The 13,042-nt window shown below is 41.7% G+C and overlaps 1 protein-coding gene across 1 annotated transcript in view; it reads left to right on the forward strand.

Moving 5' to 3' along the window:
• Positions 1–13,042, forward strand: part of LOC102940756 (granulocyte-macrophage colony-stimulating factor receptor subunit alpha) — a 34,925-nt gene that overhangs the window by 19,440 nt on the left and 2,443 nt on the right. Inside the window, 4 exon segments of the mRNA XM_027825634.3 lie at positions 3,825–3,860; positions 6,845–6,974; positions 8,578–8,677; positions 12,434–12,524. Of these exon segments, the coding sequence (XP_027681435.3) occupies positions 3,825–3,860; positions 6,845–6,974; positions 8,578–8,677; positions 12,434–12,524 (357 nt within the window).

The raw sequence follows: 13,042 nt of genomic DNA on the forward strand, positions 1-13,042 counted from the left end.
GTGGTAGGTTTCCCGCTTTTAAGCTCCTCCCACACCAGACTGAACAAGTCTTGCTGGTGTGTCTTGTTAGCATGGAACAGGCACAGAGGAGATAGTTAGCCTCTTCTATACCAGAGTAAGATTATGTCCCTTCACATATCCTACCCCTCAAGGTGGGAAAACCATTCGGGGTTGAGTTGTCTCCATCCCCAATCTGTGAAAAGAAATCTATGTTAGCATGGTCCTTTCCCACCCAGTATTGTACTCGGAAACTATAAGGTTGTATGAGGGTTCGTATCCCTCATGGACTAAACCCAGCATAGGGGTGCGTGATCTGTGATCAGGAAAAAGGAGCTATGCAACGGGTAATACCTGAGGGCTTCTACTGCCCATTTGATAGCGAATGCATCCTTTTCAATAATGGAGTACTACTTTTCCCTTGTGAATAGCTTCCTACGTAGGTAAAGGACCCGGTGTTCTACCCCTTCAAAGTCTTGTGAAAGGACGGCGCTGAGACTGACGTCCAAGGCACCAGGGTGTAGTATGAATTCCCAAGAAAAAAAGCAGGGCTGAAGAGCATGGTTGCCTGGCATAGTCATGTTTTCAGTTCTCTGAACACTTCCTCGCACTTGCCATCCCCATGGATTTTCTTAGGGTTGTTGCCTTTTATGAGGTCCATAAGTGGAGCTGCAATTGAGGTTAAGCGGGGGCTAAACAGCTGGTAATATCCTGCCAGACCAAGAAAATGTCTGACTTGCCTCTTTGTCTTGAGGACGGGACATGCCTACACCTTATCAACCACTAGTTTTACCAGGTCACCTCCTCCGCAGTACCCCAAATAGGTCACTTCGCTCACAGCCACCTTACATTTCGCCAGGTTGGCTGTAAGTCATATCTCCTATAGCGCTTTTAACACCTCCTATAAATGCTGTAAGTGGTCTTCCCAGGTGGTACTGTAGACAATACTGATGATGTATGCTGCAGCATATTGATGGTGGGGATTGAGGATCTTATTCATAAGCAGTTGGAAGGTAGCAACAGTTCTGTGGAGACCAAAAGGCATGGTCTTATATTGCAAGTGCCCAAAAAGAGGTGGACAAAGCCATTTTCTCTTGTGAGGAAGGGGATCAAGGGATCTGCCAGTAAGCCTTTGTCAGGTCGATAGTGCTGAGGTGCCTCACTGATTCCAGACATTCTAATAACTCGTCCACCCTTGGCATTGGGTAGGCGTAGAATTTTGTGTTGGCACTTACCTTCCTGAAGTCGATGCAAAATCAAACCATACCGTCTGGCTTGGGAAATAGAACTATGGGGCTCCTCCCTTCACTTTTGGATTCTATAAATCCTCCTCCCCATCTTCAGCATCGCTTGTACTTCCTCTCGGACCATTTCCCACATCCTTTGTGACAAGGGTCTAGGATTTTCTCGGACTGCCTGGCCTGCAGTAGTCTCTAAGTGATGTTGAACCAACCGGTTCTCCCCAGGTGGTTGGAGAACACCACAAAAAAGTCCCCAATTAGTGGGAGGATTTGTTTCCTTTGTGCAGGGGAGAGCCCTTCACCCCCTAGTACTGTTGCTGGAGCTTTGCTGCTAGGCACCTGGGGTACCAGTTCTGGTTTTGCTGGAAGAGGAGTTATCAGCAGGGCCTCCCATGCCCTCCAATGTTTGAGAAGGTTCATGTAGTAGACCTTGGTTTCCTTCCTCCTCCTGGGTAGTTTGATCTCATAGTCCACGGGACCTGCCTGCCTGATCACTTCGAATGGACCCTGCCATCAGGCCACTAATTTAGACTTGGCTAAAGGCAGCAGAAGAAGAACATGGTCACCTGGCTGAAAAGTCCGTAACTGTGCCCCTTATTGTAATTTTGTTCCTGGGTGTGCTGGGCATTCCTCAAATTCTCCCTGGCAAACACCCCTCTGTTTCTGAATTGCTCCCTTAAGTTAAAGATGTATTGGGTCATGTTTAAGGCTCCCACTTTTTCTTCTTCCCACCCTTTTCGCAACAGGTCCAAGATACCCCACAGTCGGTGACCACAGAACAACTCAGATGGAGAGAACCCCTTAGAGGCTTCTGGGACCTCTCTTGTGGCAAACAGAAGTGGTAGGAGTAGCCAGTCCCACTTCTTGGGGTTGTTGCTGACAAAGCACATGAACATCCCCTTCAGGGTCTTATGAAACCGTTCTACTAGACCGTCAGTTTGTGTATGGTACACCAAGGTCTTCAGGGACTTGACCTTCAGAAGGGAACATCATTCTGGCAGCAGTTGGGAAGTGAAATTAGTCCCTTGGTCTGTTAATATTTCACAGGGAAACTGTACATGTGAGAAGAGCTTCAAGAGCTCTGGAGCTATAGCTGTCACTTTTGGGGAGCGGAGAGAAAGAGCCTCCAGATACCTGGCTGTGTAGGCTATGATCACTAGTAAATACTGATGCCCTGCTGCAGTTTTTTCTAGGGATCCAACCATGTCCACCCCTATTCTTTTAAAGGGGTCTCAATCAAGGGCAGAGGGACCAAGGGTGCCTTGGTGATCCCTCTGCTGCTAGCTAGTTGACACTATAGACAAGAGGAACAATATTCTCTCACTTCATAGTGTATGTCTGGCCAGTAGAAAAGGGCTAATATCCAAGCCAATGCCTTTTCTCTCCCTAGGTGTCATGTGCAGGGGATGTCATGTGCCTACCGCAACATGGCCTGGCAGTACCTGTATGGTTCTAACAGCTGGTCCCGTACTACCCCCATTTGATGATTCATCTTGGTTAGATACAAACACTCCTTCTTGAGTGCAAAGTGTGGGTATTGATTTCCTCTGACTCTATCTCTTCTCCATTTATGGGGGCCAGTTGCTAATATGCACATTCAAATGGTGTCCAGAATTCTTCAGGAAGAGTCCACACCACCCTTAGCCACACCACACTTGGCCTCATTCACTCTTTTCATCACTGGGATTTGGTATCCCTACCCTCTGCTTAGCAAGTGAGGTTCTGTTTAGGATGACTCCCTCAATCAGGGCATGCTAAGCACAATTCTGCTTCCTTTACTCCTACAATATGGATAACAACATTTTATTACCCCTGCACTCAAATACTAGAGTGATTTGTAACTCAAAACCAGACAGAATTGATCATTTGGGCAAAGCAGCTCCATCTGCTGTGCACCTCAGCAGAGTACATGTGTCTATGCAAACAGTTTGCTCCTAAAGTCTGTTTCCCCATGCATCACTACATGTCAGGGGAGAACTCACTCAGACCATGCTTACAGAAGAAAGAACAAAAGGCAAGCAAAAGTAGCCACATATGCACCCCAGGAACCAGACTTAGCCTCAGCCTCAGCATCTTCTTCCTTTGTGTTGTCACAGTGAAACAGGGCAATGGGGAGGGAGACTTTAATTCAGCACCAGCATCACGCAATTGCTTAGCTAAGGAAAGAAAGAAAGAAAGAAAGAAAGAAAGAAAGAAAGAAAGAAAGAAAGAAAGAAAGAAAGAAAGAAAGAAAGAAAGAAGATTTAAGTTTCCTTTCTTTTTTAACCTGAAATGCAAGAAGCCCAAACTTTGAATAGAAACCAAACTCAGGAGAGTTATTGGAGCAAACTCTCCAGGTTTGCCAGTCATTAATTACAACCAGGGATATCTGTATGTGATAGGAGGACACTTATTGCATAATATTGGAATCTTACATATTGTACATTCTACTTGCACCTTCTTCTGAACCAAACAAGCAAGTAAATAATCAAAAAGGAAAAGAAAGAAAGAAAGAAAGAAAGAAAGAAAGAAAGAAAGAAAGAAATGGATTATTACAGGGTAACAAAACAAATAATAAAATAATAAAGATTTTTCTTTGTTTTACAGGCCAATCCCGAGAAAAGCAGAACTGAGTCTCATACGGTAACTATTCTCTTCCCATACTAATATATGGTCTTGTCCCGGCTTAGCATTTAGTCTAGTGCAGTGTAAAATATTGTTACTAGTGCCTAAATAGTTTTGGTGTCAGTATAACACTCAAGTAGCTGTGACCGTGACCGCTGGAGGGGCCATGCTGAGATTGCTCAATCAGGGTCAACTGCAAAGAATGGGGCAGACGATCCCCATAACCAACGGTTTATTCTTCTAATTAGGATCACCGAAATTAGACCAAGCAGCAATTCTGTAATACCTTTACTGGTTACCAAGAAGCTAAAATAGAGTTCCCCTTAAGCAATCCAAACTTTGGCTCCCACCAAGATAGCCAAGTCTGTCAAATATGGTGAGGATTACTTAAAATCTTATTCACCATATATAAAGTTCTAACTATCCCAAGAGATTGGGCATATTGACCACCATGTCAATGAATATTTCAGATTTTACCCAAGTACACACTTATAGCCAATTCTTATTAGCTAATTTAAGATTTATTTAAAAAGAAAAAAAAAGATACTTTGGTTAAAAGATCATTATACATATAGATATGAATAAAGTTCTTAGGTCAGTTTCATAGCAGAAATGGTGAGCTGCTGATTTGCAAAAAGTCCTTCCAGAATCAGTTTAACAGGTTATAGTCCAATAGCTAGTCCATGTACAGAGTTTGTTCAAATTCTTCCATAAGAATTTGCAGGGACAGTCCAGGGTACCTGGAGATCTGAGTCTTGCAGCTTGAACTTCCTCTGACAAAGTTTAAGCAGATCTGAGATGAAAAGGATCAGGTCCAAGAGTCCTTTTATAGTTTGCTAGCAGGCTATGACACAGCAGGCATTCCTTGGATGAAGAATAGGTAATATACATTGTTGTTTTGAAGTAAATCTCTATTTCCTAGGCACACACTGGTAACTAGCTGCATTCATTAGTATAAGGTAATTAACCATTCAAGTAGTTGATAGGTAATTTACTACAAATTTCAAGGAGAAATAAAGATAATGGTATTATTACACCCCAAGTTTCATCTAAATGTTTTCATATAAATGTTAATATTTCTTTTTCATCCCTGAATCAATAGAATATAATAACAGACAGGAACAGACATTTAGTATCCACAAGCTAATCTGGGCACATTTTTAACATCAAACAAGGTCTAGGTAAACAAAGACAAATACACTCAGTATCTTCTTCTAATTCTCTAACAATACAGGTTTACATTTCAAAGAATTTAGTCTACTTTAACATGGCTTTGATAACTATCTACAAGGAATGTCCCTGTTTACCATTTCAATACTTATCTAATATGTCTTTAAGGTTGATTTTGGGTCACTTAGCCTTCTGATTGCTTAACCCTCACTGGCTCAGTGTCACAGTAGCATACTATAAGGTATCTTTATGTATCAGTTTTCTTAAATATATCATATTCCAAACTGTTGGGCCAGAATCAAGGATTTATGTAACCTGGATGGACCCCCTAAAAATTTTTACATGGAGCTGCAGACCCCTTTGGAAATCTTAGTCATAGTTTGCAGACCCACAGGTTGAAAACGACTGTTCTATGGTAATGACAACCTTTCACGAATCCCTTAGATATAATCTTCAGACCCCACGGGGTCTGCGGACCACAGATTGAAAACCACTGACCTAGCACATCAGGTACTTCATTCAAAGATAGACCATTATCTAACTTTCCACATACCTTTCAAAACCTTCCGTTTTCTATTGGTTTCACACACACACATTCACACATACACAGAATGTATTTTATTTGTATCAACATGATACAAATAAAATACATTCTGTCTCTTTATCATAATTTGATGTCGTTTTGCAAAAGGTGGGAAACAAATTGTGTTCTCTTCTTTGCAATACTTTCCCATGTATGGTGGCAAACAAATATCAACAAAAAACCCAACATCAAAAGCTTAGGACAGTTTAAATTAGACAAAGAAAACTTCAAGCTCTGTAGGAGCCTCAGTATCTTATTGAGTGGGGTTCCAATATGTGCCAAGATATTCACTTTAACAGGAATATGACCTGTGTACTTCACCTCAATCCAGAAAGCCATCCAAGAGTTAGCAGAACCATATCTTAAAGGAACTAAATCCTAGTAACATAAAGTAGTGTAGGTCTTTACGATATACTGTATAGGAGCTATTGGGTGGACTCAAACACAGTAGTGTCTAGCAGAGACAGTGAATAGCATTGGGAGGACATCTTCTCAGCGTTCTTGTTTCTCCCAGCATAGATAGGGGAGGAGAAAGGCAAAGGCATGCTGCCACTGTTCCCTATTTTATATCCTCAGTCCTTGTGTCTAGAAGACACTTGTCCAGACACGTCCTGGTGGGCTTCGCTGAGTCACTGGGTTGAGCAATCTCCCTGGTGTGGCCTTGTGCAACTGAGTCATAGAGTTGAGCTGTCCCCATTGTGTGGTGCTTGGCCAACTGTCATTGAATTGTAAATCCCTTGATTATAAGTCCCCAGCTGATTAATGGTCATTGAACACCCTCCTGGGTTGGAGTCCTTTGTATGTCACTAACAAATTTACAGTATATTTCAGTAACCATACAACAAAATCTCATAACTTCATACACACTGATGATATACGTATTTGGACAGAACAAGGGGTTTCAGCAGATCATGACCTTTCATATGATTTCTTATATGGCATGCTCTATATGAAATATCACAACCACATATGAATGATGAATATGGGAGTTTCAGGGTGCCATTTTGAGGTACAGTGTGTCACAACCATATTCTGTTTACATAAGCAGGCACAATGTAAAGCTTGGATCAACAAATGAAAACTTGCATGTTATTAACAGCTACATATACAATGAAGAGAAGTACTTAGTCTAACTATTCTGTGTTTGTACCGTGTCTAGCACAATGGGCTGCATTCTTGGCTGGCCCTTAGGCACTACCATAATACATGTAGCTATTATTAATAATACTAATCATTGCATTGTTTTTAGGTAACAGAAAGAAGCTACATATTTCAGAATTACAATGGGGAAAAAAAATACACCTTGAAAGTCAGAGCAAAAGGAGATGCTTGTCGGATAAGTGAGAATTGGGGGGAATGGAGTGAGCCCATTGAGTTTGGTAAGGATGTTGAGTATTTTATTTAATTTTCCCTCGGTAATTACCTGTTTCACTTACTGTCTCACCTTCACAGACACAAACAAATCTTAATTCGATTCAAATATTTTATTGCTACCTGCTCAGAAGAAAGTGAGGGAGATTACCATGTCCCTTTTAATATTTGGGAAGCACTCAGATACTCTGGTAATGAATGCCAGAAAGAGTTAAGACTGAAACAGCAATAAGTGCTCAGCTACCATGGTGATGAGTGTGGCATATCATAAACACATGTTCCTTTGCCACCAGCTCATTGTTGTCATCTCTTCTTCCACCACCATGTCCTCTCCTACTCATCCTCATTCTCTGTATCCTCATCCCTGTCCTCCTCCTCTTTTGTCATCTGATGGAATCCTCAGAAACTCCTGGGCTCCATGTGTTGGATCATATTAAAGAAGTTCTGTATTAAAATCACAAATGAGTTTGATTCCCCATAGTTTAAATTCCAGGGTATTACTAATTAAGAGGTCTCTTGGTTTTTGGTACTGTTTCTCTGCCGCTCTGTGTGAAACTTGCAAGCTGCTAATTGTGTTAGTACATCCTAAGACAGAGTCTGTTCTCAGAGCAATTCTTTGTAACAACAACTACTCACACAGAGAAAGACTCAAAGCAATACTCTGTAACAACAGAAACAGCACCCAGAGACTCCCCGCCCTTTTGTTGTATTCATCTCGCTTTGTTAACAATTGTGATGAAAATAGAGATAGAGGATGTATGTGGATGAATGCTTGGTGTGGATAATAACTGAATGATCAGGGAGGTGCCAGCCTAAGAATCCAGTATCCATTGGATGAAGAAGGCATCAAGTGGAAATAACCAGAGGACCCCCGGAGGGCAGACTGGAATCCACCCAACAGCCTCAAGGATGGGAGAACCAAAGAACAAGATAACAGCTAGCAGCACGGAGCCGTCAGGAATGTGCCATCTGCTGATTGATTCAGCAACAGCATGATGAAGCAATTCCCATAGACTGGCATAGGAAGAAATTCCTATAAAAATGGACTCTAGCAAGTGAGAACTTTGGGGTCTGATTCTGCAAACCAACTTCCAGGAGCATCAGATGAGCATCTGACAAGGCCCTGCTCCCTCCTCATGTCCAGGCCACCTGGCCAGTGGCTTGGCATGAGCAACTCTAAGGCTGGTAACTATGATAACAACCTTGCAGAACCTGTCTGTGTGTGTGTGTATGAATGAATGTGTGAATAAATATGAGATTGAATGGAATGTTATAGCTATAACTAACTGCTTACTATGATTCTTTCTGTATTGACAATAAATGTGGCATTTTGCCTTTTCCCCTTTAATAAGATCCTGCTGCTTTTTATTTTACTGGTATAACACATGGCCCTGGTTGATCTATACTTCTGTTGGATTTATAAATTCTATCTGTTCCTGAGTCCTGTACTCAGTAAAGTATCAGACTGAAAGGAATTTCAGATTACACAAGTAGGCTTGTCATGCTGGCATTCATTGCTATCGGTCATCTAAGCAGCTATTTGACATAGCCATGTGTGCTCATCTTTACTATGCAAAAAATGTATAACCTTTGTAACTGTCTTTCTTTAAGGTAACCCAGATGATACAGTTCTTAGAGCTACAATTGTTTTACTCCTCATAGCACTCGGAACAATCCTAGTGGCATTGGTCATATTTTTTCTCTGCAAAAGGTAAAACTTTTTGTGAAACATGGATATACCCCCCCAAAACAACTTTAAGTGTCTAAATTTTGCCTGATATTTTTTTGCAGGGTGATATTTATAAAGGGATTGCAATATATTAGGGGGAACTGGTACCACCATTATTTATTAAGGTTGCCCGACACTTCCCGTTCTAAGACTCCTGTTTTCAGTTGTTTATAACTTTGCCAAGCCATTTGGATAGAAATTTTCCATGCTGCATCAGGGTGAATTAACTTTCTTTCTTTCTTTCTTTCTTTCTTTCTTTCTTTCTTTCTTTCTTTCTTTCTTTCACGTCAGCCAAAACAGTTCAGTCATCTCAGAGAATTAGGCTAGGAAAAATTTGCTGATTTGCCATTTGTAAATAAACAAAAACAAAAACAGCGATCTTTTCTTTGGATAGCTCTAATGCTGATGCAGCCATGCTTTGGAGCAGGGACTTGAAATTTGGCAGACTGGTACCCTTTGTGGCTGTGTCTTTTGCTGTTGCTGTGAAAATTGCAAACATTTGGCCTAGTTATAAGCCTTTGAATAATTGAGATTTGCACATGCTCAGTAGGGCCTTGCTAGAGCTTAACAGCTGAAATCTCTAAAGATTTCACCCTCACCTGCATGCTTGAGTCTCTCACAGCTCCTGATGCTGACCGAACTGCCTATGCATCATCCCCACAAAGTGACTGGAGCATGCTCCAGACCAAGACTACAGGGGTTCATTCCCTATAATGGCTGCTCCCAGCTGCACTGAAACGAAGTGGGGCTGAACACCAGAACTGAGATCAGGGAGCCTGTCTCCCCTGTCCTCTCAGTGACACCCTGCTAGCACTCAGGCAACATGGAGGAGGGAGTAGTCTGATTCAAACACAGAGGGATCAAGAACCCAATGTAAGGCATTGCATGAGAAGTCTAGGGGAATAGATCGGGACAAGGAGTGTTGGGGGCAAAAACTGGGCCTAACTGGGCAAGACTAGGTCTGGGAGCCAAAGAGAGAAATGGGGGAAAGATGAAGAGAATGGGTGGAGAGGAAACTGTGATTGGATGAGAAGCTGGGTGAGATTGGGACTGGAAACCAGTGGGATGAGGAGAAAGTGTGGGGAAGGGAGAGAGATCTGACAATGAGCTTGTCTGCAGGAGGAGAACTGGAGCTAACAGGACAATGAAACTGGGACAATCAGCCAGGGGAGATGAGAACACTGAGATTGGACAAGAAGCCCCAGGAGAGAGACTGGGAGCAGGGGAGGGAACTGGGACTGGCTGAGCAAGACAACTGGGGACAAGGAACTGAGGCATAAGGGGAGGGAGGACTGGTAATGGCTGGTCAAGGAGGCTGGGAGTTGGAGAGGATGGTGACTAGGTCTTACTGGACAAAGAGGCTAGGATTGGGATCAGTTGCCTAAGGAGTGGAGACTGGGACAGGCTAGTGAGGAGAATGGGACTGGTAGCCAGTGGTGGGATAGAGAAAGGACTGGGAGAGGGACAGTTTGGGGGAAATGGGGAAGAAGAGGTAAAGCCTGTGGGGGATGGACAGAAGAGTCTGTGCCCACTAGAGCAGTGTTTCCCAAACTTGGGACACCGCTTGTTCAGGGAAAGCCTCTAGTGGGCCGGGCCGGTTTGTTTACCTGCCGCGTCCACAGGTTCAGCCAATCGCTGCTCCCACTGGCTGCGGTTCGCTGAGCCCGGCCAAAGGGGGCTGCGGGAAGCGGCAGCCAGTATGTCCCTCGGCAAAATCTGTCAGCAAAATCTGTGAACCACACTGGCAATGTGTCCCATCTCCCTCTAATGTTGGTTGACAGAGGATAACAACCTACTATTGGTACCAGTTATCTATTAGCTGAAATGGCAGAGGTCTATGTGGTGGAGGTTGAAAGATTCCAACCCTGCTGATGACCCATGAAGATGTCAATTTGATGCCATATGATGGAATTTCTGGGGGGTTTTTCAACAGGCTTTTTAAAAATCGTAGGTAATTACACACCAAAAATCCATTAAATCACATTCATGTGCAAAGTCAAGCACTCAGAAGTTAGGAAATAGCAACTTGTACAACCCTGATTTATTGCCCTTGTGCATGTGCATTATGATACAGTCTTTAATATGACCACATATATACTATTTTTTCCACAGGACCTCTGCCTCATTCAGTGCACAGAATGGTGTGCATTTAATGAACCGCTAGTCAGTATTTTGTTTTATCCTCATTATTCAGTCTGTGGGTCCCAGGCCTTTTTTATTGCACAGTATTCTAATCCTGCTGTAAAAACAGAATTACTGATTTTTAAATAGGCTTTTATACATGGTGCTCATTACTATAGTACCTTCACTAGAGTGCTTCATAAACATTAATGAATTATTTCCCCAATACCCCTGTGAGATGAAAGGGGCTATTTTATTCCCATTTTACAGATGGGAAGAAGAGGCACAGAGAGATTAAGGTCATAACTATCCACTTTAATTTTGGATGCTCAATCTGAGACATCTAGGACCTTATTTTTCTGAGTACTCAGAATTATGTAGAACTTCATGTGTTCAAAGTGAAACTTCCATTGACTTCAGTTGCAGTTGTCAGTTCTCAGCACTTCTGCAGCTCAGACCAAGGATTTCAAGTCAGGTACTCTTAAAAAGTGGAACACACAATTAGCGACCACCTGCGGAAAGTTTGATTTAAGTGAGTACAGAATCTCACGGGAACTCTGGCAGAGGCAGGGATAGAATTCAGTTCTCGAGGGCATCATTCAACTGCCTCAACCAGGCGACCAGCTTTTCTCTTCCTGTGAGCCCTACCTCATTCACTGCATACTTTCCAAATTCTGCAACAAATGAGCCAGGGAACCTACACACAATACACTCATTCACTACACAACCCAGAGCAGGTCCATCCTGTGAATTGAATGAGGCAGGAGTTCTGCAAAATAATATGAGATTATGTAATTAAAGACTATATTGTAATGCATGCACACAAGAGGGCAGAACTAAGATTGCCCAGGCAACCTTAATTCTGGCATTACCTAGCCTTGCACTGCTTGACTTTGCAATCTTAATAATGTTCTTTTAACATAGTTTTTGGTGCAGTTACATACAAAGATTGTCTTTTCTAAAGTTTTGTGTCCCAAAAAGCTTGCAATCTAATTTATATAAGTAAACACCTGGAGTAGTGAAATCAATGACAAGTCTGTAACTATGCTTTCCTATATATTAAATCCTGTCAAGTAATATTTGTACTGTTTCTTTAACACTGCAGCAGGAAGCCAGGTCAGTGGGACAGCAGTGGAGCAAGTTTTGGGCAGAAGGTTACAAGTGAAACATAAGAGCTTTAATAAGGAGCATAATTCTCCACCTGTGTGGCTATTTACACTAATGCAAAATAAATGTAAATTGCTATCATTCCTATTCAATAGCATTTTTCATTTACTTTGCAATTATGTAAATGGCATCATAAAGCTCAGGGCAATGGAGAATCAGGCCTAAAATGGTTTCCTTATTCTAATCAAGTTCCTTGTTTAGTATTAGAAGAGAGTGACTTTCTGTGATTTTTTTTTTAACCAGTCACAAGGCAAGTAGTAGTAGTAATCAAAATTCTAAACAATTAATTGATGTTACTCCGCTCTACGCTAACCAAGCATAAATTTTCAGTTCCTCCACTGAAAAAGGAAAATAAGAAATGTCTCAAACATGTAATAGAACAGAAAATATTTGTGCATGTCCTATACCCATCTTTTTTTTTTTCTTCACCATTTCTTTTTGTTCCCAAAGATACTGCAGTTTGAAAAAAATGTTTTCTCCAGTTCCACAGCCAAAAAACAAATTTGATGAACTTTTCCAACTATCTGATAAAAATATACAGGTACATTTTTCTTATGTAAAATTTGTTGATTGTAAGGATCTATCACAGACTGGAAGGTCTGGCACAAAAAGTCGAGGTTTGCATTTCAATTTACAAATATTAAGACAGTTTGATGTGAATTCTTCTTTGTTGTTGTTCAGTGTTATGTGCTGTTAAACAGTTGTTCCAGCCCACTGGTTCTCCCATTCTAATGCTGAGTGACTATTGATACCGGTCAATTACAGGTATATAGATGTTTGTAATTCTGACCAGTGTCACTTGATTAGGGTCAAAACATAAAGATAATTCTTTTGCCAGCCCTGCTGTGTTGCTTCTTCATACCGTCTTAATATGCGTGAGTAAGGACTGCAGAATTCCCATTCACATTCATTGGAGTTTTGCATGAGTAAAAACTGTAAGAACCAAAGTGTTTCACCATTTATCTACAATCTATTTGGGTTAATAGAAAACTAGACAACAGAGAGACATTCACAGACTGAGAATAACTTTATTTTTCTTTACCATGTCTGGGAGAACTG

Source organism: Chelonia mydas, chromosome 1, assembly GCF_015237465.2.
Source record: "Chelonia mydas isolate rCheMyd1 chromosome 1, rCheMyd1.pri.v2, whole genome shotgun sequence".
NCBI classification, from domain to species: Eukaryota; Metazoa; Chordata; order Testudines; family Cheloniidae; genus Chelonia; species Chelonia mydas.